The 27276-nt window shown below is 42.4% G+C and overlaps 1 protein-coding gene across 6 annotated transcripts in view; it reads left to right on the top strand.

Moving 5' to 3' along the window:
* MCM9 (minichromosome maintenance 9 homologous recombination repair factor) overlaps positions 1–27047 on the top strand; it is a 49764-nt gene extending 22717 nt beyond the window's left edge. For 5 of the 6 annotated variants that reach the window (XM_083608512.1, XM_083608510.1, XM_083608511.1 and 2 more), the window contains exons 8-13: positions 2658–2832; positions 4849–5051; positions 5255–5458; positions 6062–6144; positions 6636–6781; positions 7103–9902. In XM_083608512.1, the coding sequence (XP_083464638.1) occupies positions 2658–2832; positions 4849–5051; positions 5255–5458; positions 6062–6144; positions 6636–6781; positions 7103–8537 (2246 nt within the window). In that variant the 3' untranslated portion in view covers positions 8538–9902. Of the gene's footprint in view, positions 1–2657; positions 2833–4848; positions 5052–5254; positions 5459–6061; positions 6145–6635; positions 6782–7102; positions 9903–26811 lie in introns of those variants that run through there. The other variant, XR_014546890.1, reaches the window with a different exon arrangement.
* Positions 27048–27276: the final 229 nt, after the last annotated feature.

Below are 27276 nucleotides of genomic sequence, written 5' to 3'. Positions count from 1 at the left end.
CTCCCACTTGGTTTCTGGATTCAATTTAAAGTCTTTGTTTTTGACTTTTAAAACCCTAGACAAATAGTCTGGGCCCAGGTTAGCTTAAGGATTGACTGATCCCACATAAACCTACCAAAGTGCAGGCTCCTCCTCAGAGGGCTTGTCCACACTGAATTTTAAAGTGCACTTGAAGCTGCTTGTGTCTGTTTTTCCCCCCTGGTGTCTATATGATGTCTTCATCCAAGTGGCAGCAATCCGCCCCCCCGTCCAAAACACACAGACTGAATTTGGATTTTGGATGGGAAACATCAGGATAGAGGCATAAAATTGTACTTCTGTACACACACAAACATGAACATGGAAACAGCAGTCCACATATGCATTAATGCCGTATTGTGGACACCTCCAGAGCCCCTGCTTTTGTGTGTTCTCCCCTTCCGAAACACAGTAGGTTGCAACATGAGCCAGGGCCTTTTCTGCAAGGGCATCAAAACTGTGGGACTTCCTAGTTTGCCTTTGTTTTCTTGCTAACTTTCAGATGCCAGACCATGGTAGCTCTCTTCTGGAGGTCTTTCAGATTGCCTTGATTATCCCTTTGTCTTTTTTCTGTTGCTCAGGTTATTGTTACTGCTAATTACCTTTTCACTGGGTGTTTTAAACATATGCTATGTTTTTGTAGTGTTGTGGAAAGATAGGATTCAGGCAGTTGGTAAGAGGAGCAGTCTTTATTTTCTAGTGATAGGTGGCGTTTTCTTGTGGTTGCTTGTTGGCTCAAGCCTCTATGGAACCCCCAGAGGGACAAACTAGGGATGACAATTACAGGAACCACCTAGTGGTTGTTCTCTTGCACTACAACATTTAAATCATGCCATTGTGTGGCTTATGGACATGTGACTTATAAGGCATTGTCACTCACAGGCCAGCTCTTTTTTAAATTGCAGTGTGAGGAGGAAGTCCCAGGTTTGATTTCTTGCTGCACACATGTGAGTCATAAAAAGCTTTAATGGTGCAATTGCACCTCTTTAACTTACTACCCTGGTTCAGCGTCCCAGGTGTTTACTTGCACAAGTGCACTCCACAGCTGTTGATAAGTACAACAGTCATTGCTCCAGAACTTACCCACCCTTTGCGTAGCTCAGCAGACAGCAACATACTCAAAAAAGAAACCACCAGAGCAGCAGAGATAAGGATGCACTGCTGCTGTGCTATCTTTCGTAAATGCAACTGAATTTCAAGTTTCCTTTGACAAATGAATGTGAATTGATTTTCCATTAGTCTATTTATACTAGATAGTATCATGAATGATAACATATCAGATTTAGGGTGCAGGCAGGTGTAATGTAAAGAGAGAACTTGCAGGAGGTCCTTTAGCCAAGGGACTAAGTCTGGCTTCCATCCTTGGTTTGCATTTTGAATGACAGGTATTGCACACCACCCCAGTCTCTGAGCAATGCGAGATTACGGGGGTTCCACGCACTTATTCAGGGCTTGTGTTTCTTTTGGAACGAGAGACAGTGGAGAATGTGGTGTCTCTATGTTATATGGTTTACTTACACATATATTCAACCTTAGCCTACATGTAGAGGTTCACAGCATTAACACCCCTCCCCCAATGGTCTTGCTCCTCTCATAGCCACAGCCTTGTATTCCAACAGAAATCAGGCATGGTTCTGTCTCCCAGCTGCCCAGTTTGCAGCCTTGCTTCTACTTGCTAGTTGACATAACTCTCAACTCTGCCCTTTGTCTTTCTAACTACCAGTGAGTTGAAGGGGGGGTCACCCCTTATTCATCTGGTACAGAGCCACTTCCTTTGTTATCTTAATGACCCATACTTACCTCATCAGGAAGCTAGCCTGGTTCCTCCAGGAATTGAGTCTGTGCTGGATCCAGAAATTAGAAGGAGGCTCAGGCATACAGCCTACACATACCAATACATACCCCCCCCCAAAAAAAAATTCATAACACTAGTTTCTCCAGTTTCCCCCCCACACATGCTCCAAGCAGGCTGCCCACCTCTTAATTTTATTTTATTTTTAAATCTGCATGTACTCGGGTAAGTAAGTTGTTGTTTTGCCTTGTTAATTAAGAAAATGATTTTTTAAACAAACAAACACTAAACTTCCATAGGGAATTCTGAGGAAGTTTCATGGTAACAGGGGACGCGGGTGGCACTGTGGGTTAAACCACAGAGCCTAGGACCTGCCGATCGAAAGGTCGGCGGTTCGAATCCCCGCAGCGGGGTGAGCTCCCGTCGTTCGGTCCCAGCTCCTGCCTACCTAGCAGTTCGAAAGCACCCCAAGTGCAAGTAGATAAATAGGGACCGCTTTCTAGCGGGAAGGTAAATGGCGTTTCCGTGTGCGGCGCTGGTGCTGGCTCGCCACATGCAGCTTAGTCACGCTGGCCACGTTACCTGGAAGTGTCTTTGGACAGCGCCGGCTCCCGGCCTCTTGAGCGAGATGAGCGCGCAACCCTAGAGTCGGTCACGACTGGCCCTGATGGGCAGGGGTACCTTTACCTTTACTTTCATGGTAACAAAAGGCACTAGCTGCACCAGGTCTGTCTTCACCGGAAATTGTACTACTGTCACCTTTACTTTTTTTAGGCTGACCCTCGTTAAGCCTTGTTCAAATGAGATTGAGCCAGGGTTGCTCAAACAACACTTTTCTGTTCCAAAGGTTTAACAGTGACTGCTGTGAAAGACTCTGGAGAGTGGAACTTGGAGGCTGGAGCCCTCGTGCTGGCTGATGGGGGACTTTGCTGTATTGATGAGTTTAACAGCATCAAGGAACACGACAGAACCAGCATTCACGAGGCAATGGAACAACAGACCATCAGCGTGGCCAAGGCTGGGTAAGAATTTTTTTTTAAAAAAAGGGCCATGGATGCTAATTTATTTCCCCACTCTTGTATTGTTGTTGCATGAGGGTCTGCTCAAACAAACTTTGTAGGTTTTCAAAGAAGCCAGAAACCTGCAGTCCATTTTCCAGAAGGGAAAGCAGAATGAGCAATGGACCTTCTTTTAAATTCTCTAGGGAATTTATTTATTTTTTAATCTGCTTCCAGCCTAACTGGCGTATGCCCAGGAATATACATGAAACCAGAAAGCTAAGGAGTATAAAATTCCATCCCAGCAAATCTCAAAATTTTAGCTGTTCTCACTATATGACAAGGTATTAGCCATTGCAGTCAGTGCTAAGTACTTCCATCAATTTTCAGACCTCTACCAGGTAGGGAAAAACACAGCTTCTGTTGACTGGTTGTTCATTCCCTTTTTGTCTCACCACCTTCCCAACTTCCTGCAGTGAAGAGGTGAAACTTATCCCTACAATTGATGAGCGCCGCAGCCCCATAGTCGCCTTTGACTGGACTTATTCATCCAAGGATCCTTTACCTTTTACCTTACTAGGGAGCATGCCCCACTGAACATAGTGGGGCTTGGCTTCTGAGTAAACATTCATAAGGTGCAAGAGCTAAGTGTACTTGTTCCGCTTTTACAAGCCACAAAAATGGGAGGGAATTATGTTCTTTGACCCTATGTTTACATCTTATTGTACCAGTACTAGACCAGACATATACACAACTTTAAAATGACCACTATTGGACACTATTTTCAGTGTTGTTTTTTTAAAAAAAGGAAAACCATTTTTAGTCAGGAGAGCAACGAAACAGTTGTTTTGTGCTGCAGATGGAATTTTAGACCTTTCCTCCATTCCAAGTATGTGTTCTGGGGCTGCAACCTTTCACTTCCATATTTAGACATCCTTAAGGCATTACAGAGTGGGGGTCAACTCTTGATTTCTTTTTTGAATCTCTGTTGTTACTGGCTAAGAGTCAAAATACTTTTCCCATGTTATGTACTACAAATATGAAAGCTAAGATTCTTGGTGCTGTACTTGCTCCCTCTCAGTACAATGAGGTAAGAGCGAAGATGGCACCAACTGGAAATAGATCACTTCGAAGTCAGATTTAGAACAGCTGTCTAAATGTCTGCACTGAGAGAGTTATGCTTACTTGGACAAAACACCCTTCTGTAGCTCTGAAAACAAACCTCGGGTCAAGGTCAAACGAATTAAGGGATGGGGGGGGGGAATTGCACCATACTAAATGTTGTTATAGACACCCTTCTTATGATCATGGTAGTTTGTATAGTGAGATTGTGTATATTTGCAAACATCTGTGTATTTATGAGTGTGCCTGCAAGTGGAAGAACACAAGACATGTCTGTGCATCAAACAGGCGTGTGTGTGTGCGCAAATGGCAGAGACAACAGTGTAAGAGAGTTTGCATTTGCCCGCGTAGGAGAGAGCATACAATTCCCCCCCCCCAGTGTTAAGATTGTTAACTTTTGATCTAAAAAAATCTTTCCCCTCCCTACCCCAGTGATGCTATGTAGTGAGACCTTCTGGTAGATTGCAGAAGAGGGAGGATGGAGCTGGATGGGTTATGAGCAAAATCTGGAGTATTCCGTCTTTTTAAAATTGGCTTTTCAGACTTTAGTTTTAGCTACCTGACGAAACAAGTTTACTGATCTAATGCTGGCTGATTAGCAACTCTACTGCCAATTTAAAATTATAGATGTGGCCTCCAGTCCAGACAGGGTTCCTTGCTGGCTGCTGATCTTACCTGTTACCTATATTTGCAGTTCATCACATTCATCCAAAACCACACTTTATTTGCATTAAGTTCCGCAAACCTTTCTAGCTAGTTTGTCACCTCATCTTTTCTCCTATCCGATCAGCCTGTGTGAAATTTCTGAAGGGAAGGTTCGAAATGGAAAGTACCCGAAAGTGTTCCTTTGGGCAGTAGGGTGGTGGTGGTGGTGGTATAACATAGTTCTGTGTCAATATCGATCATGTTTCTCTTCAGTTTAGTGTGCAAGCTGAACACAAGGACCACTATCTTGGCAGCAGCCAATCCAAAGGGGCAGTATGACCCTAATGAATCTGTCTCTGTGAACATTGCCCTTGGCAGCCCTCTCCTTAGCAGGTTCGACCTTGTCCTGGTATTGCTGGATACAAGAAATGAAGAATGGGATCGCATAATTTCCTCATTCATACTGGAAAACAAAGGTAGCAGTGGCTTTTGCAATCAGTTATAGAGAATATATCTGAATCTCTACACTACCTAGACTATATATCCATTTGTGCTCATGCAGAATAAGTGCACCAGAGGGTTGGAGCCAACGACAGCGTAGTCATTATGAAGTCTATTGATTTCTACTCTGTGTCTTATTTTGTTAATGCGGTTCTTTCTGCAAACTCTTCTCATGCAGCTTGCCCAAGTGTGTCTGAAAAGCTGTGGACTATGGAAAAAATGAAAACATATTTCTGCCTTATAAAGAACCTGCAGCCGGTATTGACTGATGAAAGCAACTTGATTCTTGTCCGCTATTATCAGATGCAGAGGCAGAGTGATTGCAGGAACGCTGCACGAACCACCATCCGCTTATTAGAGAGCTTGATACGATTAGCTGAAGGTGAGAGCTTGGATTTCCTCTTCCTTTTCTAGCACTTACATCACACAAAATAAATTGAGAAACGTCTCATGGCAGTGCTGGAACCAGGTCATGCAGCTGATTGGACCAAACTCCTAAGTGTGTGTTTGAATGCTCCAGGGGCTACAACAAATGCTTGTTTCTGTTGGCACTCAGTATGGTGAACCTCTAAAAGGGTTTTATCCAGTGCAGCAGCACCTGCATATATAGGGTTTCCATGCCCCAGCATTGTACGCTGTAGCTAGGCTATGGCCACTCTGGCTTGCAAATGTGTGAGTTGTAACACGGATTGAGCGGCTTTTAAATACTACACCCACCACCAGGAGCCCTAATATGGGTAAGTAGTGCTTCAGTTGGTGGGTGTAAGTAAGCGCCTGGAACCCCTGGAATCTCACACTGCTCAGAGGTTGGGGTGGTGTGCAACAGTACTTTTTAAAGATTTAAATCAAAAACTGTTGCTAGTGTAATTCCATTATCGCTTTCTATCTAGAGCTTTCTAAATAGGTGGCATATGCATTTAATAAATTTAACCTAACCATCTGCTCATCAGTTTCAGCAACATTTGTTGTTGTTGTTTGTTTTTAGCACATGCTCGGTTGATGTTTAGAGATACTGTGACTGTGGAAGATGCAGTAACCGTGGTTTCCGTGATGGAGTCTTCAATGCAGGTGAGTTTCCATGTAGAGACTGGCAGCTGAAACAGTTCTTTGTGGTACATGTGATCGGAAGCAACCTTCACAACGCAACAAGGAGACCACATTTCCACACCTCAGAACTAATCTTCAACAATTCCTAACATTAGCCCTCAGTTTTGTACATTTGAGCCTGTAAATAAAATGCCTTCTGCTTCTACTGACCTATCACCACCACTACTGAAACCATGATGGTGAGCAAGGCATCAGGGAAGGAGGAGAGCCTTGTGCAGGCAGAATGGAAGATCCCTGTGCGTGTCGTTGTGCCCACACATGCTGCACTGAAGAAGGGTGCAAATGCCTGTTTTTATAAGCTAAAGATACAGGGTTAGTTTTATTCAGTGCTAGAAAACCTTCCGATCTGTGTGCTGTGTCATATAACCCTTTTAACCGCATATAAGTTTACACACAGACATATCTAATTAAAGTTCATTTGCATTGTATTTCTCTCTTCTTCTTTCCTATAGGGAGGTGCACTCCTTGGAGGTGTCAATGCACTGCACACATCATTTCCTGAAAATCCACTGGAGCAGTATCGAATGCAGTGTAAACTGATCCTCGAGAAGCTGGAACTCCAGGACATTCTGCGTGAAGAATTCCAAAGACTTGACAGGTGATAAACATTTATATGGGAGGCAAAAAAAAAGCCCTGGTAAATCACAGTGGATTCAGGCAACACATGTGCTATTGCAATAGGCAGTAGCATAGGATGGCTACTAATAAATTTACTGTCCAGGGTATCAAAGTGAAGACGCATGGTGCCGAATAATAACTCTGTAATTGAGACAGTTCCTTTCATTTACTTATATGCTTACCAAAATCAAAATAAATAATTAGGGCTGTAAACCCAAACACAGATCCTGCATTTCATAGGAGTAGGGAAGGGGGAAATGTAGTTTATTTTTGTAAAATATATTTTATTTTTGTTTTGCAGATTGCAGAATGAAAATTCGTCTCAGTTTCTGCAGTCCGAAGAGGCATCCTTAAACAATCGCACACTTGAGAAACCGGAGCAGATGTCTCGTCCACAACATTCAGTCCAAGAAGGAAATAACATTCAATTGCAACCTGATAAGCATCCAATATTCTTAAGCAGCCAGACATCTGATGATAACAGAATAACAAAGGAATGGGGCAAACCCAGTGAATGCAGCAAGGACAGTAGCTTGAGCTGGTTTGACAGTATGACGGACAGCAGCACTGAAGCTGAGAAGACCATTTATGAGTCTCCAGTTGCAAGAACGTCTTTGAAATCCCCACACAACAAACCCTGCTCTAAAGAAAGAAACGACTTAAGTGAAGCCAAGCAAACCACACCAACAACAATAGCCCTGGGAAATGCTTGCAGACAGGCTGCCTCTGGTCTTGATGGGGGGAAGGCAACCAAGCCCACAAGCTTACCTTCAGGAGCAAGTGACAAAGGCCCAAATGCAGCGGATTGTACCTCACCTGATTTAGTGATTACTCACAGGGCCTCTAAGAAATGGCACAGGGAAAACATTGAAGGAGGTAGTGGGTTTTGTGCAAGTACCCCAGATCCTAAGGTTGAGTGTTCTCCAACTTTATTTTCTCCTGGTCCAGCTGTTGTTCCACAACACCCCAGAACAGACCTGGGTGCTTCCCCACCTCACAGCACATTTTTAAGGCAACAGAAGTCTGCTACTTCAACCAGAAAGCGAAACAGAGGCCAAACAAATAAAGGTGCAGCAGGAAGTTCTACTAAACCTGAAATCCTGGAAGATTTGGGACCTGCGGCTGCTAAACTAGCTAAGTTTCAGCGTAAGCAGAAGCCAAAGCTTGCTTGGCCTTCAGAAAATGAAAATCATGCCCAATTGTCTGATACTGTCTGCAGCCCTCACACTTCTACCAAAACTGTGTCAAAAGTGGGGAAGCCAAGGGGAGAAGGCTGTCCTGAGAAACACTACAAGGAACACAATACTAAGGTGGGAAATAATAGAATGGAGAAACGCCCTTGTGATAACCAAAGAGAGGAGGAGGAGCAAAACGATCATTCACTCCCTTCCTCCACAAAAAAGGCAAGAATGAGAGAGGAAATATCAGATGGTGCGAACACGAAAAAAGTGTGCTCCAGTATACTGGCAAAATTAGCCAGCTTTGCCTTCAAGCCATCAGCTGAATCAAAGCCAAAGTCTCCAGTTTTGTTGCATGTCACCAGTAACGACAGGGACAGGCAGAGGGAGCCATTGGAGGCCCAAACCTCCAATAGCGTGGGGCACTCAAGGAAGTGCTTTGAAGTGGGAAGAGCCAGCACTGGCACAGGAAAATCTTTGTTCTCAATAGCTGATTTTGATGATTCCACCCTAGACTTCGACTGGGATGAAGAGAGCAAGAGGAAACTCAAATCTTAAAAAGAACTTCTGCTTCCTCCTCAAAATGGCACTGCAAAATGCTGAAAATGAAATCTGTTTTAATCTTGCCTAAATGAACCTACAAAATGGCCTCTTTACAAAGGCTGGGATCCTGAGCTTACTCCTGCTGGTGGTAGCCTCCTCTGAGCAAAGTTCTACTCATGTGATACTTCTGTCAGCAGAACAAGGGAAGTGACCTTCAGTAATTTTCTCCTTCCTCTTGTAGTCCCGTCCCCCCTCCGTCCCAAAAACCTTGTTTGGACGGTTCTCCAAAGCAGCATGAGACATGGGAGTGAAGAACTGGAGAAAATGCCTTGCCCCTTTCTGCCAGCAGAATCATGCACTAGATCCGAGTCCTATCAGTGAATGGAAGGATCCTCTCCATTCACAGAAACCTAGTTAGGATTCAAGGTAATTTCAAAGAACATACAGGTTTTCTAAATCTTGGCATCCTTAAATGTGGTACTTTTAGGGCGCCCAGACTTCTGTCCTCAAACAGAAGTTAGTAGACTGCTATGGAGTTAGTAGACTACTGTGTTGAAGGTAGTAGACTACTATGGAGGATTGCCTTGAGGCAAGCATTAGGTCAGGTGCCATTGCAACTAATTCCTCTTTTCCTCCAAGATGTCTGATTCCACTGACTGTTTCATTGGCATATTTTGGATATCACTTGGTTAAACCGAGGGAAGAATAACCCCTGACAATGAAGCAGAGGTTTTTTTATTTAGATTTCTCCTTCAGTCAGTTTACTGCACAAATGCTTGATTCCACCAGGTGTAATTATAGTCATCTTCCTATTAATACCTCCCACCCCCAAAAAATCATGCCTTTAAAAACAGCTATTGCATAGTTTTCTCTTCTCCATCTTCCTTTTAATGCTTGCTGCATTGCAATGCTTAGGCCATAAAGCATCTCAAATCATATATCCCAGACTGGTTCCATTTCAGAACGTGGCTTTTGGGCTACGCCTTTCATTGTCTTCCAGCTGCGAAATTTACATTTTGTGGCGTAAGTAACACACCACAGCTTTTTGTGCAAGGACTATGAATGAGCTCTGTTCATCTAGTAATACAGAATAACCCAAAGCTGTTTGGTTCATGGTATTTTACTGGAGAATTTCATTTAATTATCTGCTATAGGTCCCTCAACATAAATTAGTTTTTTCATTGTTGTATTATATCACAGTAATTGGGGGAGTACATACACTTTGGTCAATAAGGGGTTTTATTTCTTTGCCCAGTCCAAAGAAACTGCACAGCTTAAAATGACTGAGGGAGGAGATGGGCTTTGGCACCATACATACTCTATACTTAAAATCTATTATCTTCATTGCTGTCCTTCAATAAAGTATCAGTTAGCAGGTTCCTACTTTGCCTTGATCTAATTATTTAGTAAATGCAAGTAGTTTCACGTGGGTGTGTGAAAAACTGAGTAAGTATTGGACAGATGCCCTTAAAAGAAAGAGTTATTTGCATTAAGGAATGCATAGGCAGTAATTGTTGTAACAATTATATAAAGCGCATAATTCCATTAAAGTTACAGGTTTGTACATGTATTTGAATTGCTAAAAAGGTCCCCACCCCCCACCCCGTATCCAGTGGCAAACAAGGCTGTATATCTAATCTAAATTAATCTTGCTGCAAGTATCAGTAGTACAGCTAGTACAAAATGTGCACTGCACTGTATTTACTCGAAGCACATGGGCAAAGGGGCTGATCCTTTGCAAGTCTCCCATACTGTGGATTTTAAAGAGAAAAGTTGTGTGCTAAGCCCATGCGCACGCATTTTAATCTATGTAATATGTTACTATGTGTTTCATACAGATATCTTACGAGAAGCAGATCTAATATGGCATTTATTCCAAAGATGCCTATATAGGGATACACAAGACTTTCCTTATGGCTTACTTGGGCACAATCCACTTCAAAAAAATCCTTCCTTCCTTCCTGTGATACTTCTGTGATACTTCATGCCCCATTGAAATTGTTCTTTCGCAGCCATAATTGGTGGCTTATGTTATGTACTGAAGTTCTCACCCTGGGCCAACAGGGGGATACTGTAGATAGTTTTCACTCAGGTCCACATATGCAAATAAGGAATTGAAAGTGACGTTCAGTGATTGGATAGTTACAGAAAGTTGTTACTGTTGCGTCGTAGTGGAACTCTATATAAGCAGGCTGGCTGAACCCTTCAGTTCAGTTCTGTTCTGGCCTGTGAATAACAAGAGCTGTTTGAAGAATCGCTGTGTCGTCTGATATGTTCACCCACAACTTAACAGCTTATGTACTGTTAGCCGACTGGTCCATATTTGAACGAATTAAAGTATTGCTTAGCGGTACCATAGATCTATAGCTAAATGCCAATTGCATAAATCATGTTACCTCACAGACGTGATTTGCTTCTCATTTATCGTGCATGTGCTTCTACAATTAGTGTGGAAAACTAATAAGTAACCAATAGCACAAGGTGCAGAGAAAGTGTGTCTTTATTTAGGCTGGAATCCTAGCAGTGGAGTTTCTCCCTGTCTTTAAAATACAGTGGTGATTTAACGTGACTGGCATAGCTATGTTGTACTGCTTCCATCAGCTAGATGGAGGTTGTAGTTCAAAGCATCTGCAGAGCACCAGGTTGGGAAGGCTGCTTTAAGGTGCTGAATTTGTTTCCTAAGGTACCCTGTGCATTGGATATTGATTGGCTGGTTGGTTGAAAATCCACCTTCTTCTGTGTTCCAGCTTATAAGATTGGGATAGATTATTTTTTGAACTTTAGGGGCTGATCCATGTTCAGGGCTGGTGTTTTTTAAGACTGGTATTGCTCCTTGCCTCCTTTTGATTCACTCTGTACTTGCTGCTGCCTTGAATGGATGGATACACAGTGAATGCCAGGGTATGGCATGGGAAAGAGAATTAGGCATAAGGAAAGAAACAGGCTATGTAACATGCAGTGGGAGGTGGAGAATCAGTGATGGCAGGGGATAGATTTTGGTAACCTACTTAGAAGTTGCTGTTGCTTTTACAATCAAGCAGTCTATAAACCCTGAGTACATAATGTTTAAAAACACATCTCAAATGCCACATAGATCCTCCCACTTTTTATTGTGCTTTCCAGTAGAAGGTAGTATGGACTTGAGTTATGAATGTGCTCTATGGTGTGCAGCAATTGCATTTGAAAAAATCCCCAAGGCAACCCTGCCTTGCAAATGCAGGGACTGCAATGTGGATCTGGCCTAGGAGATAATTTGGTACTTTACCACTTTTAGGGTAACAGATACCAAGTGTAATGAGGTTCACAGCCCATACTTGGTTGATTTCCTGAATTTAGGGGTTACTGAACTTCGCAGCGTGTCTTCAAGTTACTGTATGTGTTGGTGTTGATTTCTGATACACTAGAAATCTCCTGCCCTAACCTCTACCCAGCCCTCAACTACTACTTGCTTGCAGTGCTTTGTTGCGAAACAAATAGCTGGCTCCTTAGTGGCTGACTCTGGCTTTGGTGCACAATCTGTGCCCTGGTTTTGGTGCCCAGTGACGGCAGCACCAGCAGTTCTCCAGTCTATGCAGGGCACTGACATAAGCAGAAAATTTTCCCCTTCTCCGCACAATGAATGCACTAGAGCACATTCCACACAAGAGGGTCTCTGTATTCCTCCTGTATCCAAAGCTATGTAGAGTTCATGCTGAGAACCAGGGACAATGTGCTTGTAACAGAAGTGCATTGATGGACAAGACTGGTGTGACCTTTAGTAAAAGACAATCTCATTCTAGATCATTTCAGATTATTTCTCTTAGTTGTACCTGCCATAAAAGACAAAATCACAACTCCAGAATGGAACTGAAAGCCACGCTCTTAACAGCTTTCCTTATATCAGAGGGCTTTTGCTGTTAGAAATACAGCTGTGATTTTGCTATGCTGTTTCAAACAAAGGAAGAGATTTCACAGTTTTCTTAAGCATCATGTGTATCCTTTAGTCCAGTTGCTTGGATGTGTGTGTGGAGCAGCTCAAGAGTGAAGTCACAGTCAAGGCTTTAGTCAAGAGACTTAATGAATGACAGCATTTGCCTGTGCTTTCTTTTTATCCCCTAGACTTTGGTCTTTTTTCCCTTGTCATTTTGTACCATTCTGGCTGAAATCCTATACACGCTTACCTGTGAGTACGTCTCATTGAATTAAGCAGGGAGGGGATGCTTTTGAACAGAGAGACGTAGGACTGCACTGCACTTATCAAAGACTGTTCTCTTCTTGATTGAGAAATAAATTCACATGTTACACTGCGTCAGCAGAAGATCCATTAATGTGCATGGCTTGTATGTGTGTAGAGAACACAGTAGGTCACATTGAAAGGCAAAGCTGGAATTCTTACTGAATAAATAAAGCATCAGTTGGGTCTCCCAAGTGATAGCAAGTAGTATTGCATATCATAGGGGATGCATTTATTGACGGAAAACTTGGTATTAAATGCTCAGTATTTGTTGCAATTGAACCACAAATTTCATTAATAATAAATGATATGCTCTTTATCTGCTAGATACTGATATTTCCTGTTTTATCCATTCTGAGAACAGATTGCTTTCTGTTATACTTGAGAAGGGGGGAGGGGGGAGAGATCTCACTGGAATCATAATTATTCTTCCTTGACAGAACCTTGTGCAGGAACACATCTGCATTTATTTTATCAATGAAATCCTTGCCCTCCAGCAGTTTTCCCACTGACCTTTCCTGTGCACTCCCCTCCGTAAACTGGTTTTGCATTTGCACCTGCGAGTGCTTATCACTTCAGTGAATGAATAATTTTAAAACAAATGAATCGGATGCAGTGAACTAGGCCAGAGTTTACAAGGGTAGTTATCCTGCTTTCAGGCTCTGTTGGTAAGGACATCTTTTGATCTTACAAAGTCCCCCCTGCCCCTGGCCAAGAAAAAATGTTTCTATATAAGCTCATTTATTTGTTCACTGAAATAACAGTACTTAGTATGAGTGAAAAGTATACCTGGTCAGATGTTGCTAGGTGCAAATATTCTCTCAATTTGGGGCCGTGGTGGTGGCGATGATGGAAATGGCATACCTTTGCATTACCCATGCTTTTTCATCGCTTGAGAACTGCGACATCAAAAGGATGACTTTAATGTATGAAACTAGAATCAGAGCTCAAACACTGCAGAGAGGCCTTTCAGAGCACCTGGTGAGCATAATACTTCCTTGGGCAAGGGCTTTGCTCTCACTCGCCGTTGCTTACAGTATTTGGGGTGTGGTTGGGGTTTGGAAACAATATTGTTTTAAGAAGTTGTGTGTGTCGGCCACCAGAGGGCACTCTCCAATGTTTAAAGCCTTCCTCTGCATTTTTTCAGCTGGTTTCTGCAGCCTTTGAGAGTATCTCATGGAAAGGTCGTTTCTCTGTTAGTATTCAAGCTGTAATTTTTTTTTTAAAAAAAACAACCTCTTTTATTTCTTTTTCTCTCATGGATCGGTTCGCTTGCTCGGAATAATTGCTAGGCGGAATTTTAAAAACAACTGCTGATTTACTTTTGCTTATCTGCTTTGTGATCGGGGTACTGCTGTTTTCGTTATGACATATGCTCAGCCTGTATGCCTAAACAGCATAAGAGGAGCCCTGTTGGACCATCCCAACAGGCTTCCTAGTGCAGCATCCTGCTCCCTACAATGGCTCATCAGGTAGTCCACAAGCCAGACAGGTGAGGCACCCCCCGCCCACCCCCCACTGTTTTCTGCTGTTGGTCCAAGCTGGATATCATTTTGAGCATCCTCACAAGTATCACTTGAACATTTTCAAGCTTTTTCTAGCTGGAGCATTTTGCTGTGCAAAAAAGAAAGAAAATAATTTGCACATTTTTTAAGAGAATTGTTTTAAAAGTTTGCTTTTAATATTGGATTTTAATGCTGTAACTCACCCTGGGACCTTTGGGTGAAAGGCAGGAAAGAAATAAAAAATCATTTTGTTTTTTTATTATATCATAAAATTTATATACCGCTTGGGGTTTTTTGGGGGTTTTTTTTGTTTTTACAAACCTCAAAGCGGTATACAAAAAGAATAGAACGATAAAGTTATCAGTAAAAAAAGAGAGTTAAAAACAGCTATTTTAAAACATTCAAAAATAATCAGTCATTGATAAGATAAAAGCATGTGCCAACATTCTACATATCTGGTTAGGTTTATCCAAACAAAAGTGTTTTTAGCAGGGGTTGCGTGGCAGCGGTGGGCAGGGCGAGAGGCAAAAAGTGGGTGATACAACTGGGTGTGATTCTTACTTTTGTACAAATAGGCCACATTCCAGCTGCATTCAAGCCTGAGGTTTCTGAACACAGAGATCCTCTCCATTCCCATCCAGGAAAGGCAAGAGGCACTGTCGCAGTTCAAGGATGCATTGCAACCCAGCAACGGACCACTACCGGGCCTGAGGTTCACCACCCTTGGAAGGAAGAAGGCGCTGTTGCCTTTGTTTTGCTGCCACTGTGTTGTAAAAAGGATCATGAGTTTCCTGGGTTGCCACTTGATTGGGCAGCTGCGGGGGGGGGGGGAGGGAGCCTTTAGGATGTAGTCATTAAAACAAGTCAGTACACTAGTCTGTCTAGCTCAGTGTTGTCTACACTGACTGGCCTGACCCTTGGAGTCCCTTCCAATTCTGTGGTTCTTCGGGGTTCCACGCAGGCAGCATTCTCAGCCTGGGTAATTCAACCTGGGACATTCAGCATGCAAAGCAGGTGCTTCACCACTGAGCTGGGGCCCTGCCCAGCAGGGATGACTTCTTAAGAGTCATTTGATAAGCAGGAGCCAGTAGTTGAAGCCTTTTCACAGCATGGAGCATTGCTCTACCTGCTAAGGTCTGCAAATCAGTAGTGAAAGGCACACCAAATGGAGCCAGTTGAAAAGTTGGCAACCGTAGGGCGCTCATGCAGCATCCCACTTGGCTTTGAGGGGGAATTGACTTCCAGTACCCTTCACCAAGAATTCACAGATCAGCCTTTGCCAGCCTCCCTGATTTTTACACTGCAACTTCCATCTGTCCCAGCTGGCATGTCGACTCCAAAACATCTCGATGGCACCAGGTTGGCAAAGGATGTCTTCAGTCATCATCTGGATAGTTATTCTTGTCTCTGTAGCTTAATAGAGGCAGGCAACTGTGTTAATAATGCAGGTAATGCATGCATAGCTGCCTGCATATTTTATTTTGTCTCCTCTGGAGACAAAGTTGCAAGCCAAAGAACATTCATATGCTTTCAATTCTGCCATTGCAGCAGAAAAGAAGGCAGCCACCATTTCTCCTGCCATTTTCTTCCCCAGTCCTGCTGTCCCCACCACCACTCACCTCACACAGGCTTCTGGGTAAGACCCTCACCTTGAAAGCAGCTGCCAGCCATCTGTAGACAATACTGGACTAGATAGAAGGGACGTGGCTCAGAGGTAGAGCATGTGCAAAAGGTCCCAGGTATAATCCCCGGCATTGGGATTGGATGAAAATGTCCCCCATCTAAAAACTTGGACTGATGCTGCCATTCATTGTAGGCAGTACTGAGTTACATGGAACAATGCATGTGGTAGCTTTCTATACGACGACTCCTTGTGTAAGTTCTGGAAAGGGTCCTGGTCCTTGCCTTCTAATCAAGCATACTAATTAGGTGAACTTGGATTCCTTCAAGTAAAGCCGCTTAGGAAAGAAAAGAAAAAAAGGATTCCCTCGCCCTGCCTCCCTTTGTCTGCTTTGTCCAAGGAGAAAGTGTCATTGAATGACATTTATCTTGCTTCTGCCTATGTAAGAAGATCCTTCGTGCTGGAGGAGCAGAAAGTGCTGAGGCAAGTAAATCCGAGGCACTTTCTCCAACATCGGATCACTTTCAGTTCTCCTTGTATTCACGTCACTGTGGACCTTGATGAATTCCCACTTCCCAAGACTGGAGGAGAAGGAGGTTGAAAAAAACGTTGAAATGCAGGAAGGGCACTGAAAAGCTCTTCCCAGAGAGCTATCTTACTGCAAACAGTACAAGTGATACAAAGACCTGTAGAAGCCCAAAAGAGAAACCACAGGCCATTCAATCTCTGAGCTTGTACGTGGTGCCCAGGATGTGGTGTGAGATGTAAGTGCTACTGGAACAATTGGGAACAGTGACCATAGTGCTATTAAATTAAATAAATATGTAAAATGTCAATTGCCAAGAACATGCAAGATGGTCATCACATTCAACTTCAAAAGGGGAAACTTCCCCAGAATGAAGGGATTGGTAAAAAGGAAGTCAAAAGGCAAAGTCGAGAGGGTCTAATCTTTCCAAAATGCTTTAAAAATACAATATTCCAAGCTCAGCTGTACATGGAAGATCAGGGAATGTACCACTGGGGCCAGGGGGATGCCACTGTGGTTAACAAGAGGGTCAGAGAAGCTACTGCAGGCTTCAAAATAATGAGAACAAAAAGGAACACAAACTTTGCAAAGGAAAATGCACACAGACAAGAAAGTACAGTGGTACCTTGGGTTACATACGCTTCAGGTTACAGATGCTTCAGGTTACAGACTCCGCTAACCCAGAAATAGTACCTCGGGTTAAGAACTTTGCTTCAGCATGAGAACAGAAATCGTGCAGCGGCGGTGCAGCGGCAGCGGGAGGACCCACTAGCTAAAGTGGTGTCTCAGGTTAAGAACAGTTTCAGGTTAAGAACGGACCTCCGGAACGAATTAAATTCTTAACCCGAGGTACCACTGTATGCTAAAAAGGAATTTGAGGTGCACATTGCTAAAAGCATAACAGCCACCTCCAGCAACATATTTAAATGCCTTAGTAGCAAGAGACTGTCTGGGGAAGCAGTTGGACCTTGATGACACGGGAATCAAAGATCTGCAAACAGAGGAAAAGAAGACTGCAGAGAAGCTGAATGAATTATTTCCCTTTATCTTCACAGCAGAAGATATAGGGCCAATTCCCGAGCCTGAATTAACTCTAGGAGAGAGTCTGAGGAATTGAAGGAAATAGTTGTGACAAAGTTCTAGGCCTTATTGATGAAATAAAAACTGACAAATCACCAGACCTCAATGGCATTCATCCAAGAGTTGTGGGCGGGAATTGTGAAATAGTTAATCTAACAAAAATATGTAACTTGTCCATAACTTGCCCATAACTTGATCCAGCGGAGTTCTAGAAATTGCAGGCTGGCTAGCTTAACCTGTTTCCTGGAAAAACTGGTGAAAGGTATTGCTAAAGATACAGTAACCAAACATACAGAAGAACAAGCCTTGTTGAAAAGAGGGAATGTTTTTCTTCACCACCACTCTGCCCCCAGCATGGCTGGAGGTAAAGTCACCCAGGTGTCTCTTTGTGTAAAAAATAAAAATAGACAAGTAAGTTGGGAAGTCATATAGAGTCAGAAAGCGAACCACAACTAATACTGGGCAGATCAACAACAAATATTTAATGCACATACAGTGCACATTATAGCACATGGCTTCCCCCAAAGAATCCTGGGAACTGTAGTTTGATAAAGTTGCTGGAAATTGTGACTCAGAGAAGGAAACTGCAGCCAAAGCACCATTCAAGCAACAGTAATATATTTGAACTTTGCTTCTGGCATGATGTTAATCTCTACATTTCTGGAGAAAGGCCCTTTGTGTTAAACTGACCCCTTCTAGACCACTCACTTTTCTACCATTTTTGCTTTAGGTATTTTTAAACTAAAAGCCTTTAGCAAGCAGCATACCATTGTGCTGATGTTCACCCAAGCGAAAGCAAAATCACTTCTTTTCATAAGCAAGTATCTCCTTAGTGCCTCTGGCAGGAGGTTAGTAAATAGTCTTCTTCCAGATAGATCTCGGTTTTCCCCAATACAAACTGAAAAGCAGAATCAAACCTGAGCTGACATAATAAGTGCAGGTTGATTTATAGTGTGCATCGTCTATTGTGCATCTTAAGGAAGTACTAAGCTTTAATGCCTCTGGTGGAGCATGTCTGCAGCTGCCCAGCATTTTAGCCACCTCAAGGTTTTTCAACATGCAGTTATTAACCCATTAGGTTCCGATCAAGAGAAATCACTTGCGTGCAGAAAGCTTGTCTTTGATTTTTGATGCTGGCTTCACAGGCTGCTCTATCCATTGTGGCAGCAACTCAAAACAACAACAAACTCAGTTCTCTGGGTGCTGATCCTTACGTAGCTAAAACAACACCATCTGGACCCAAGGAAGAAGTATCAGCAAAGGGAAGCTCCCTTGGGGGTCCCGTCAAACTCCATGAAAATCCATTCAAATCCAATACATATACCCACTGTATTGGTATGAACCAGCCCCAAGTATATGAATCATAGAAACATATAGTTGGAAGGGACTCTGAGGATGATCTGTTTCAACCCCCTGCAATGTAGGAATATCCAGCTATCCCTTACAGGGATCAAACCTGCAACCTTGGCTACTAATTGACAGCCTGAGAAATAAAATCCAACTGCTCCTCTTTAATATTTTCTTTCTCAATTTTGAAATAAATAATATTCTTCACTTGGTATCGCAATAGACGGGGAATCAAAATTGCTTCAATGTCATAGGAAATATTCTTTATTCCATATCACAATAGAATGAGATGCAAGAAGTTCAAGACGATTTTGTACTGTGGAATATTTGGGTATACGTTGTACATATACCTCAGCTGAGCACTGTCTACTTCAGTAGCCTGTCGTTCTTCAAATTATTAACAGAAAAAGCCCTAATTTCGCCATTGGGAGGGGGTGGGGAATAACACCTCATTTTTAAACAGACAAACTGGGGGAGGGAATTGTTTAAAAGTCAAATTTGATGCAGGTTCCAGGGCCTCTGTGACATGTATGCATGGCATGCCTCTCAGAAGAACTGAATTTTCTTTGTTTTCTGTCCCAACATGCAATTAATGGCAAGTATTAATCTGCAATTAAAGCTATCTTTGATTAATCTAATGATTAACTATATTAATGTATTCAGTACTAGCTGAAATCAAAGCTCTTAAGTCCATAGTTAAGTATGAAAGATTGCTTAATTTTCTTCACAGTTGCTGCATTTTTTAGGGTATTATTTGGAATTCAATGTAGCTTTTTCATATGTAAACTTATAGTGTGATCCTATACATATCTAGTTGGAAGTAAGCCACACTTAATTCAGTGTGACTCATTCCTAGGTAAGTATATTGCTGCCTTAAATTCCATAAATGTATATTTCATATATCCTGCTATAATACAAGTCAACTTCTTTCAATTGTAATATAACTTCAGATTTTGCCACAGAACTACTTCAAGGGCTATCCTATTTCATGGTTATTCCAGCAGTGCTTTCAACATTCCTGCTACGTGTTGAAATTCAGAATCAAGACCCCAGTTCATCAATTTGCAGTCACACACCCCTAATAAATATTCCTCTCCCTCTCCTTCTCCCCCCCCCCCCCGTGTGTGCATATGACTTCTTCATGCCAATATATTGCAGAAGGACTTTAGATAAAGCTTATACAGCTCCAAATCTCTCTGTTTCTTGGCATTTTTTTCGAAATTGGCAATTTTCTAATTTTGCTAATCCCCATTATTGTTCTTAGATATATTTTTTTAGTCTGACTGTTGAATTCAGTTTGCTTCTCTGTAGCAAATAACTCACCTGGAGCTGGAACTCTTTGCTAGCTAGTCATAAACTGTACAAAATATAAAGATAATCCCCCAGTTCCATTTCCCACCCACTCACCCTTATCAAATCAATTAAGTATACTTACCTATGACTCAATCACTGACTCATCCTTCAAAGAGATGTGCCGCAGACATTGACAAAGGGATTGATTTGCATGCGGGTAGTAACTGCACAACCTTTTCCTGCCTTCCTGTCTTATGTCATCTTCCCAAGCCTTGATATTCTCCTATTACTCTTGGCAATTCAGTCATTCTCTTTCATTTTAGTTTTGCCCTTCTCTGGTTTTAGCATGTATTATATGTACAGGAAACACACATTCCCCTCCTTGAATTGTTAATTCAGGATTAGGGTTTTTTAAGCAATATGAAGCAATGTTTAGTAAGAATGTAATATTGTGTGTGTGTATCAGATTTACACTAGATAAATATTGAAATGCTACACACACACACACACACACACACACACACACCTGCGCGTAGTAAGCATGTGTTCATAGAAAGCACCAGAGATGTATCACTTTTAGTTACCTGGCAATGTCAGTATTTTTTTCTCTAGCTGCAACAGCCAAGAGCTTTCCCCATAAGCTACATCTGTTGGATATAGAAATATATCTTGCATCCTAGTGGAACTGGCCGTGTTAATCCTCCTATAAATGTTTACTTCGAAGTAAATCCTGCTTTGTATCCAAATAGATGCTGGCTTGCCTTACAGTGCAGTCCTATATATGTCTTCTCAGAAGCCCCACTGAGTTCCATGGGCTTACTCCCAGGTAATGCAACCATACTCAACTAAATGGGGTCATTCTGTAGAGCTGCAATCCTAATCAGATTACTATAATTAGGTAGGAAGCTGCCTTAGGCAAAGCCTTACTTCTGAGGAAGCATGCATTGGGTTCCTGTAACAGTCCTACCTGATCAGTTGCAAAATATTGTATGTTCTTGTAGAAACCTGTCAAGGCCCATATGAAAAGCTACTTTCTACTGTCATGCATCCTGAAGCTGTATGTAAGAAATCTACGGTATTTGTAATCAGGGTGTCTGTCATTATATAATTTAGTCACTAGGCGGCACTTGACTTAGTTGTGTCTTGTCCAGTTGTCCCTGTTGTTTTTCTAAGACAACCTCCTGGTTGCGCTTCCTGACAGGAGTGTTTCCTAAGCCTGAGATGAGGGATTTGTGACTATTCAGATGTTATCCCGTCAGTCTCAGACAACAAGGTAGGTAGTCGGGGAATGTCCAACAGCAACTGGAAGACCAGACATGCTGAATGTCTCCTCATATTAGTCTTTGGTTTCACAATCCAAATGCAGTTCTCTACTGATTTGTGTGACAACTTCATTTTGGTTAATGAATTCATACTGAAATGGTTTCATTCTGGCTCCATCTTGGGAGATGAAACTGTGCCACTCATTTTACTGTCCTTTAAATTTTGAATCCCATTTCATTACCTTTTAAATTTGTATGCTTATAGAATTGGCTGACAAAAAAAAACCCAACTGAAGGCTGATACCAACTCAGGTTCTCTAGCAAATCAGTAGCCCTCTGCAGTGGTTAAGGCTAGATGGCCTGAGTTTCCAATCTCATTACACAAAAGCTGCTTCTGAATGGCAATGATCTGCGAATTGCATCAGCTAAAGCTGCCATTTCAGCCTGACTTTCTCAAACCAAAACAGAAAGCAGCAGGGGAGGTAAATCTGACAGGTCGCATTTGGTGTCACTTGAGTGAAAAGATTAATATTAATGGTGGAGAAATATCAAATTAGCCAGTCAGGCCTCTTTTTTGTAGTGGCTGGTTTGTTGAGGGCCATTCCTTCTCCTGAGAATAATGAGGCTCAGGTGGCTGAGAAACCTGTCATGACTTCAGACAAAACCCAAACAAAATAACCCAGAAATTGGTGGCACTTGCATTTTTATACATTTTTGTTGCGCTCCTGGTATCTCCCCTTTGAAGAGAGAATCCTATCTCTGAGTAGCTGGCCGTTCATCCAGCCAATTCCATCTGGAGTGATCTTTCCTTTTTAATTGAACAGATTTCTCACCCAGATTGGGTCGCCGCTTGACAGACAGCTTTATGGGGCTGTCTATAAACTGATTTCAATACAGTTTTTTAAATAGATATTCAAATGAAACCTATTTCATTTTTTTTTAAACTCCCTTTCAAAAGCTTCTAAGTCACCCCATGGGGAGCTGGGCTCAAGGACAGTCTTTGCAATGGAAGAAAAGTATTGTGCCCTTCTCTTTAGTATGCATCTTTGGGGATATGTATATTGTTTGTTGTGGCAGTGGCTTATCGAGGGATTGTCTCCCTCCTGCACCCACTTCACCCCACCCCTCCACTTATTCCATTTTGTTTGCTTTTGCCTTTTCTGCTGATTCTTAATATGTAGGCTGTTTGATTACATGCATCCTGAAACCTCTGCAATTTAATTGTTTGACTCTCCAGTGGATCTATCACTAGTGGTCTCCTCAGTGATATTCAGAAGAGGTTTCTTTTATTATTCACACACACACACACCATGAATGTAGCATTTCACAGGATTTGCTAAACTGGATTAGCCTATAAACCCATTGATCCTGCTGCCCAGCCTCCACAACTGTTTCTCTAGGGGAAATGGAATAGTTTCCACAATCACCACACCAGATGGTTTCTACTCAAGCAGCCCTGTAAAGGTGGTCAGATGCATTGCCCAATGTAAGTGTTGTCAGATACGGAGCTACAGCATATTTTAATACTGAATCCTACAAGGAGTAAGCCCCACTGCACGCAGGGGTTGGGGCCATAGCTCAGTAGCAGAGCACCTGCTTCATGTGCAGAAGTTCCCAGGTTCAAGAATGGAAAAACAAATTGTGGCGTTTTAAATAAAAAGCTGGGGTTGTTTATACAGTCCCTATATATTTGTCTTAAATACCAAATGATAAAAAAGGGACTGAAAATGTGCCAACTTGTTTTTCTGATTCAAAAAGAAAAGAAAACCAAATTCAACTGTAAATTATAAGCCCTGTTAGGACTGCTTAACACCAATACTCCATTTCCACTCACATCTCTCCAACCTGCATGCCTCATTGCTCAGCTATTGATTTTCATTTCCCATACGCAACTTAAATACTCACCATAAAAACTGGGCATAGCACTTTAAACAATTGCTTATCAACAGTGTATTGGCATTCCTTCCTTTTTGTTCAATAAGATGCAACTGGAACAAAATAAGGCAGCACGAAATCTAATCAGCAGAGAAGTTAATGCCCAATTCCTTTCTGTTCTTGCCACATTTGCATTAGTTGCTATTCAGATAATAAATAGGTGTGGTTGAATAGAAAATCCCATCATTGATGACAGGAATGTTGGTGCTTTTCAGAGAGTGATGAAGATAGTGTTGAATAGTCTGAACATCATATGTTCCTAGATAGTGGAAACTACTAAGTTGCTTATGAAGTTCCCTTTGTGCTGTAACTTATGATGCGTTATTGGTTCCTAGGATGGTTCCTATTTATTTTCCTATATTTCTGAATTTTATCTATATCTATATATCTATATCTATATCTGCAGCAATATTTTCTACATTCTCATAACCCCAATTGAAATGGATCTAGAAAATTGGTTTCATCCAAGGGAGCCTGGACTATATATTCTACACGTTGGCCAGAGTTTCAACAGAAGTGCCAGTCATATTAGCTGAAATATCCCCCAGGGCCATCTGGAAACCAGTTGAATCCTTCAGCCTCTGAGAGTGGACCACCTTAATAGGTCCCCTGCTTCTGCAGGGGGGGGGGGACTGCTGAAAGCCTAAAATTCAACAGGAGGTGATTTGACCATGACATGGGACTGATGTTAATATCCTCCACTTTCAGATCACATTTATTCCTGCCTGGTCAAGAAAACCAGGGTGCCACATCACACATCAGGCACATGGCATCTTAGGACAGCTGTATGGTTGTCATGGTGGCCATGAAGTCCTGAGGTGTGCCAGAGGTAATATTACCTCCTGGACAAAATTATATTTATTTTACTTTAACACTCATCATCCAGAGGAACCATCTATTCTCTGATAATTTATACGATGTTAGACACAGGCTATAGTGGATTGCCATAAGTACAGCTGGCTGGGCCTGGGATCCAGCAAACAAATTGTCAGCAATGTGCTGGATAGAATTGCATTCTGTGTTCCATCTGTGCTGTGGGCCAGGTCCAACCCTGCCCTACCTAGTTTCCTTTCCTCACTATGGAAAATGTGAATGTGAGCAGAGTGTGATGTTGACACTTTTTTGCATGGGTTTAAATATATCTTTTTTAAACCTCTAGAGTGCTTTGAATTCCTAGGCCACAATCCTAAACTATTAGATTGTTGAAACAATTAGATTGTTGGTTATAGTGGGCTTAGGCATGCCTTGTTCTGCACAGAATGGGAATCCAAGTGTTTTCCATTATGCAAAGGGTCATGTTGCACAATTCCATTATTAACATAATGGAACTAGGGTGGCTTTCTAAGCATCTGGGGTGCTATCTGTACAATTAGCACCTATTAAATCAATCCACGGTGAGCATCTGTTTGTACAAATTATCACGTGGAGGCAGGAAACAAAACGTACAGCACAGTCTTTGGAAAGGGTGTGTAAATATGGTGTGTCCCACAGCTATGAGAGGGTCTCTTTGGTCCTTTACACTACCTGGAACGTTCATCGGGGCTCCCCACTCTGTAATGGGTAAAGGTATGTGTCTCATGCAAGTCAAGCATAGTATTGTATCGTATTGAAATCAGTGTTTACTTTTCAGTGTCCTCTTCACAATTTCTAAAATCCATGCTATCTGTTGCCTATTGCTTACTAACTTCCTGGAACGGGAATTTGGGGTTTCTAGCTTAGTAAGCCCACTCTGGCTGTATTTGAATGCTTCTACATATCTTCCAAAACTTCTGTGTGCATATTATTGTTACCATTATTACATAGGAAGCTGCCTTATATTGAGTCAGACCGTTGGTCCATCTAGGTCAGCACTGACTGGCAACAGCCCTCCAGGGTTTCTGCTAGGCAGGAGTCTCTTTCCTGGTCCTATCTGGGACTCTGCCCAGATCACTCCTCTTCCCCAGCTCTGCTCTGCACTCTGGTCAGGTGCTTTTACCTGGCTGGGATGTGTCTTTCAACTGCGATGCCTCTTGCTTGTCTGGAAAGAGGGTGTGTGTGTAGAAACCTCTGCCTGTTGCATAACTGGAATGTGGCCTACTGTGCAATGGTTAAAAGGCACAGCTGTTGGTCAAATGCGCTCATTGAAAAGGTTCCCCATGCCTGCCTTAGGAGAAGAAAACTCCATCTGTTATGCCTGTTTAATGGCCAAGTGATGAGACCTTCTACATATCAGCTGGGCGGAATTCCACATGGAGTGGAACTGCAATTTACCGCCCTCTTTCCGCACTACTAGTGTACAAGGAGGTTGTACACCACCTCTGGTGTTGGTGGTGCCTCTGAATGCCAGTTGCTGGGGATTGCTGCTACACTCATATCCATGTCAAAGCGATAAATAACTACCTGACATTCAGAAGACATCTTAAGGCAGCCCTGTTCAGGGAAGTTTTTAATCTGTGATATTTTAGTGTATTTTTGGTTTTCTATGGAAGCCGCCCAGAGTGGCTGGGGAAACCCAGCCAGATGGGCGGGGTACAAATAATAAATTATTATTATTATTATCATTATTATCCTGCTTATGGGCTTCCCATAGGTGTCTGATGGGTCACTGAGAACAGGATGTCTGGACTAGTTGGGCCTTTGGTCAGATTCGACAGGGCTCTTCTTATATTCTTAGTCCCGCCATCTCCCAGTAGGACTAGGAAAGGCATCGGCCTGAAAACCTGGAGAGCTAAATTAATAGCCTCATTTAGCAGATTCCTGTGTTCCTATGAAAATTGCTTAAATAAACAGAAAGCACAGATCTGCAAGAATGTTGTGAATCACAGAAGAAAGCTATGTGGCTTGGGCCACTTCCAAGGATACAGAATAGAGTTATGACCACTGTCTTTCCCAATCGGGTGTCTGGAGGCACACAGCCAACCACAGGTCAGGCAACTGCAGACATGTCTCTTCCATTTAAATGTGTTCCTTCCTGGGACATACTATGTACAAATACCCAGCAGACACACTGGTCACAGCCTTCCCCCTTTCTGGGGGGATGCAGGGGTATGCATACCCCTAAACATTTTGTGAATCTAAGTTTGGCTTCATTGAGGGGCGGTATTTCAATATGAGTAGGTAATGAGAGTACCCCTAAACATTCCCCCCCAAAAAGCACTGCAAATACCTTTTAAAATACTGTACTATGTGAAGTCACACTTTAGTTTGAACATTGTGGCTTGACCAAGTCTTCTAAAGGTCAGCGACTTATCTGGCTCTGCAAAACTGATGTAGGATAGATATCCTAACATTTTATTTAAAATGCAGTGTCTCTTCCAGCAAACATGGAAATTCTCAGATAAGACAGGTTATTTACACTCAGTACTTAACAGTACTCAGTAAGTATATGAGGACTTTCATAAGTAGATCTCCTAGAGATTAGTGTAAGTGCTAATCCTCCCGAGTAGATGCCCATTAACAGTGCAAATTTTCACCCACCTGACAGCAGGTTGTGATATCAGTGGTCTCTTTTTGTGTGTGCCTTTTTAGGTTTTGTGAAGTGCAAGCAAAGTGGAGACAGAGATGTTTTTCACGGCTCAGTGCTGACTTGCTCCTGCAAACTGCAGCATGTGGTTTTGCTCTTTTGATATGCGTTCTCACAATTTGTACCAGAAAAACACCACAGTTTCCTGCCAACAGCATTACAACCGAACATGCTTCAGAGGAAGTTAGTAAGGCAAGTAAGGTGCAGCTTTAATTTCAAGGTATTTGATTCAGATTTTTCTTCTCTCTTTTCTCTGCTTGTTACAACTCTAGCTCTCATGAACGTTGAAGAGCACCTTGACTACAGAGTTACAAAAGCTATGGATCAAAATTTATATTGGTGACAAAGTGCAAAGCAGCCCCCTCCTGCCCTGCACAGGGTTCAGAATGTACAGTTGTATTTTTAGGTGGCCGGCTATCATATTTTACAGAAGGCACTCCTCTGTTCTGGAGGGCTGTCAGAGGACAGTT

This window comes from Podarcis filfolensis (assembly GCF_964270895.1).
Source record: "Podarcis filfolensis genome assembly, chromosome: 3".
NCBI classification, from domain to species: domain Eukaryota; kingdom Metazoa; phylum Chordata; class Lepidosauria; order Squamata; family Lacertidae; genus Podarcis; species Podarcis filfolensis.
Note: the sequence above shows the minus strand (reverse complement) of the source record. Positions and strands in the feature narration are given on the sequence as shown.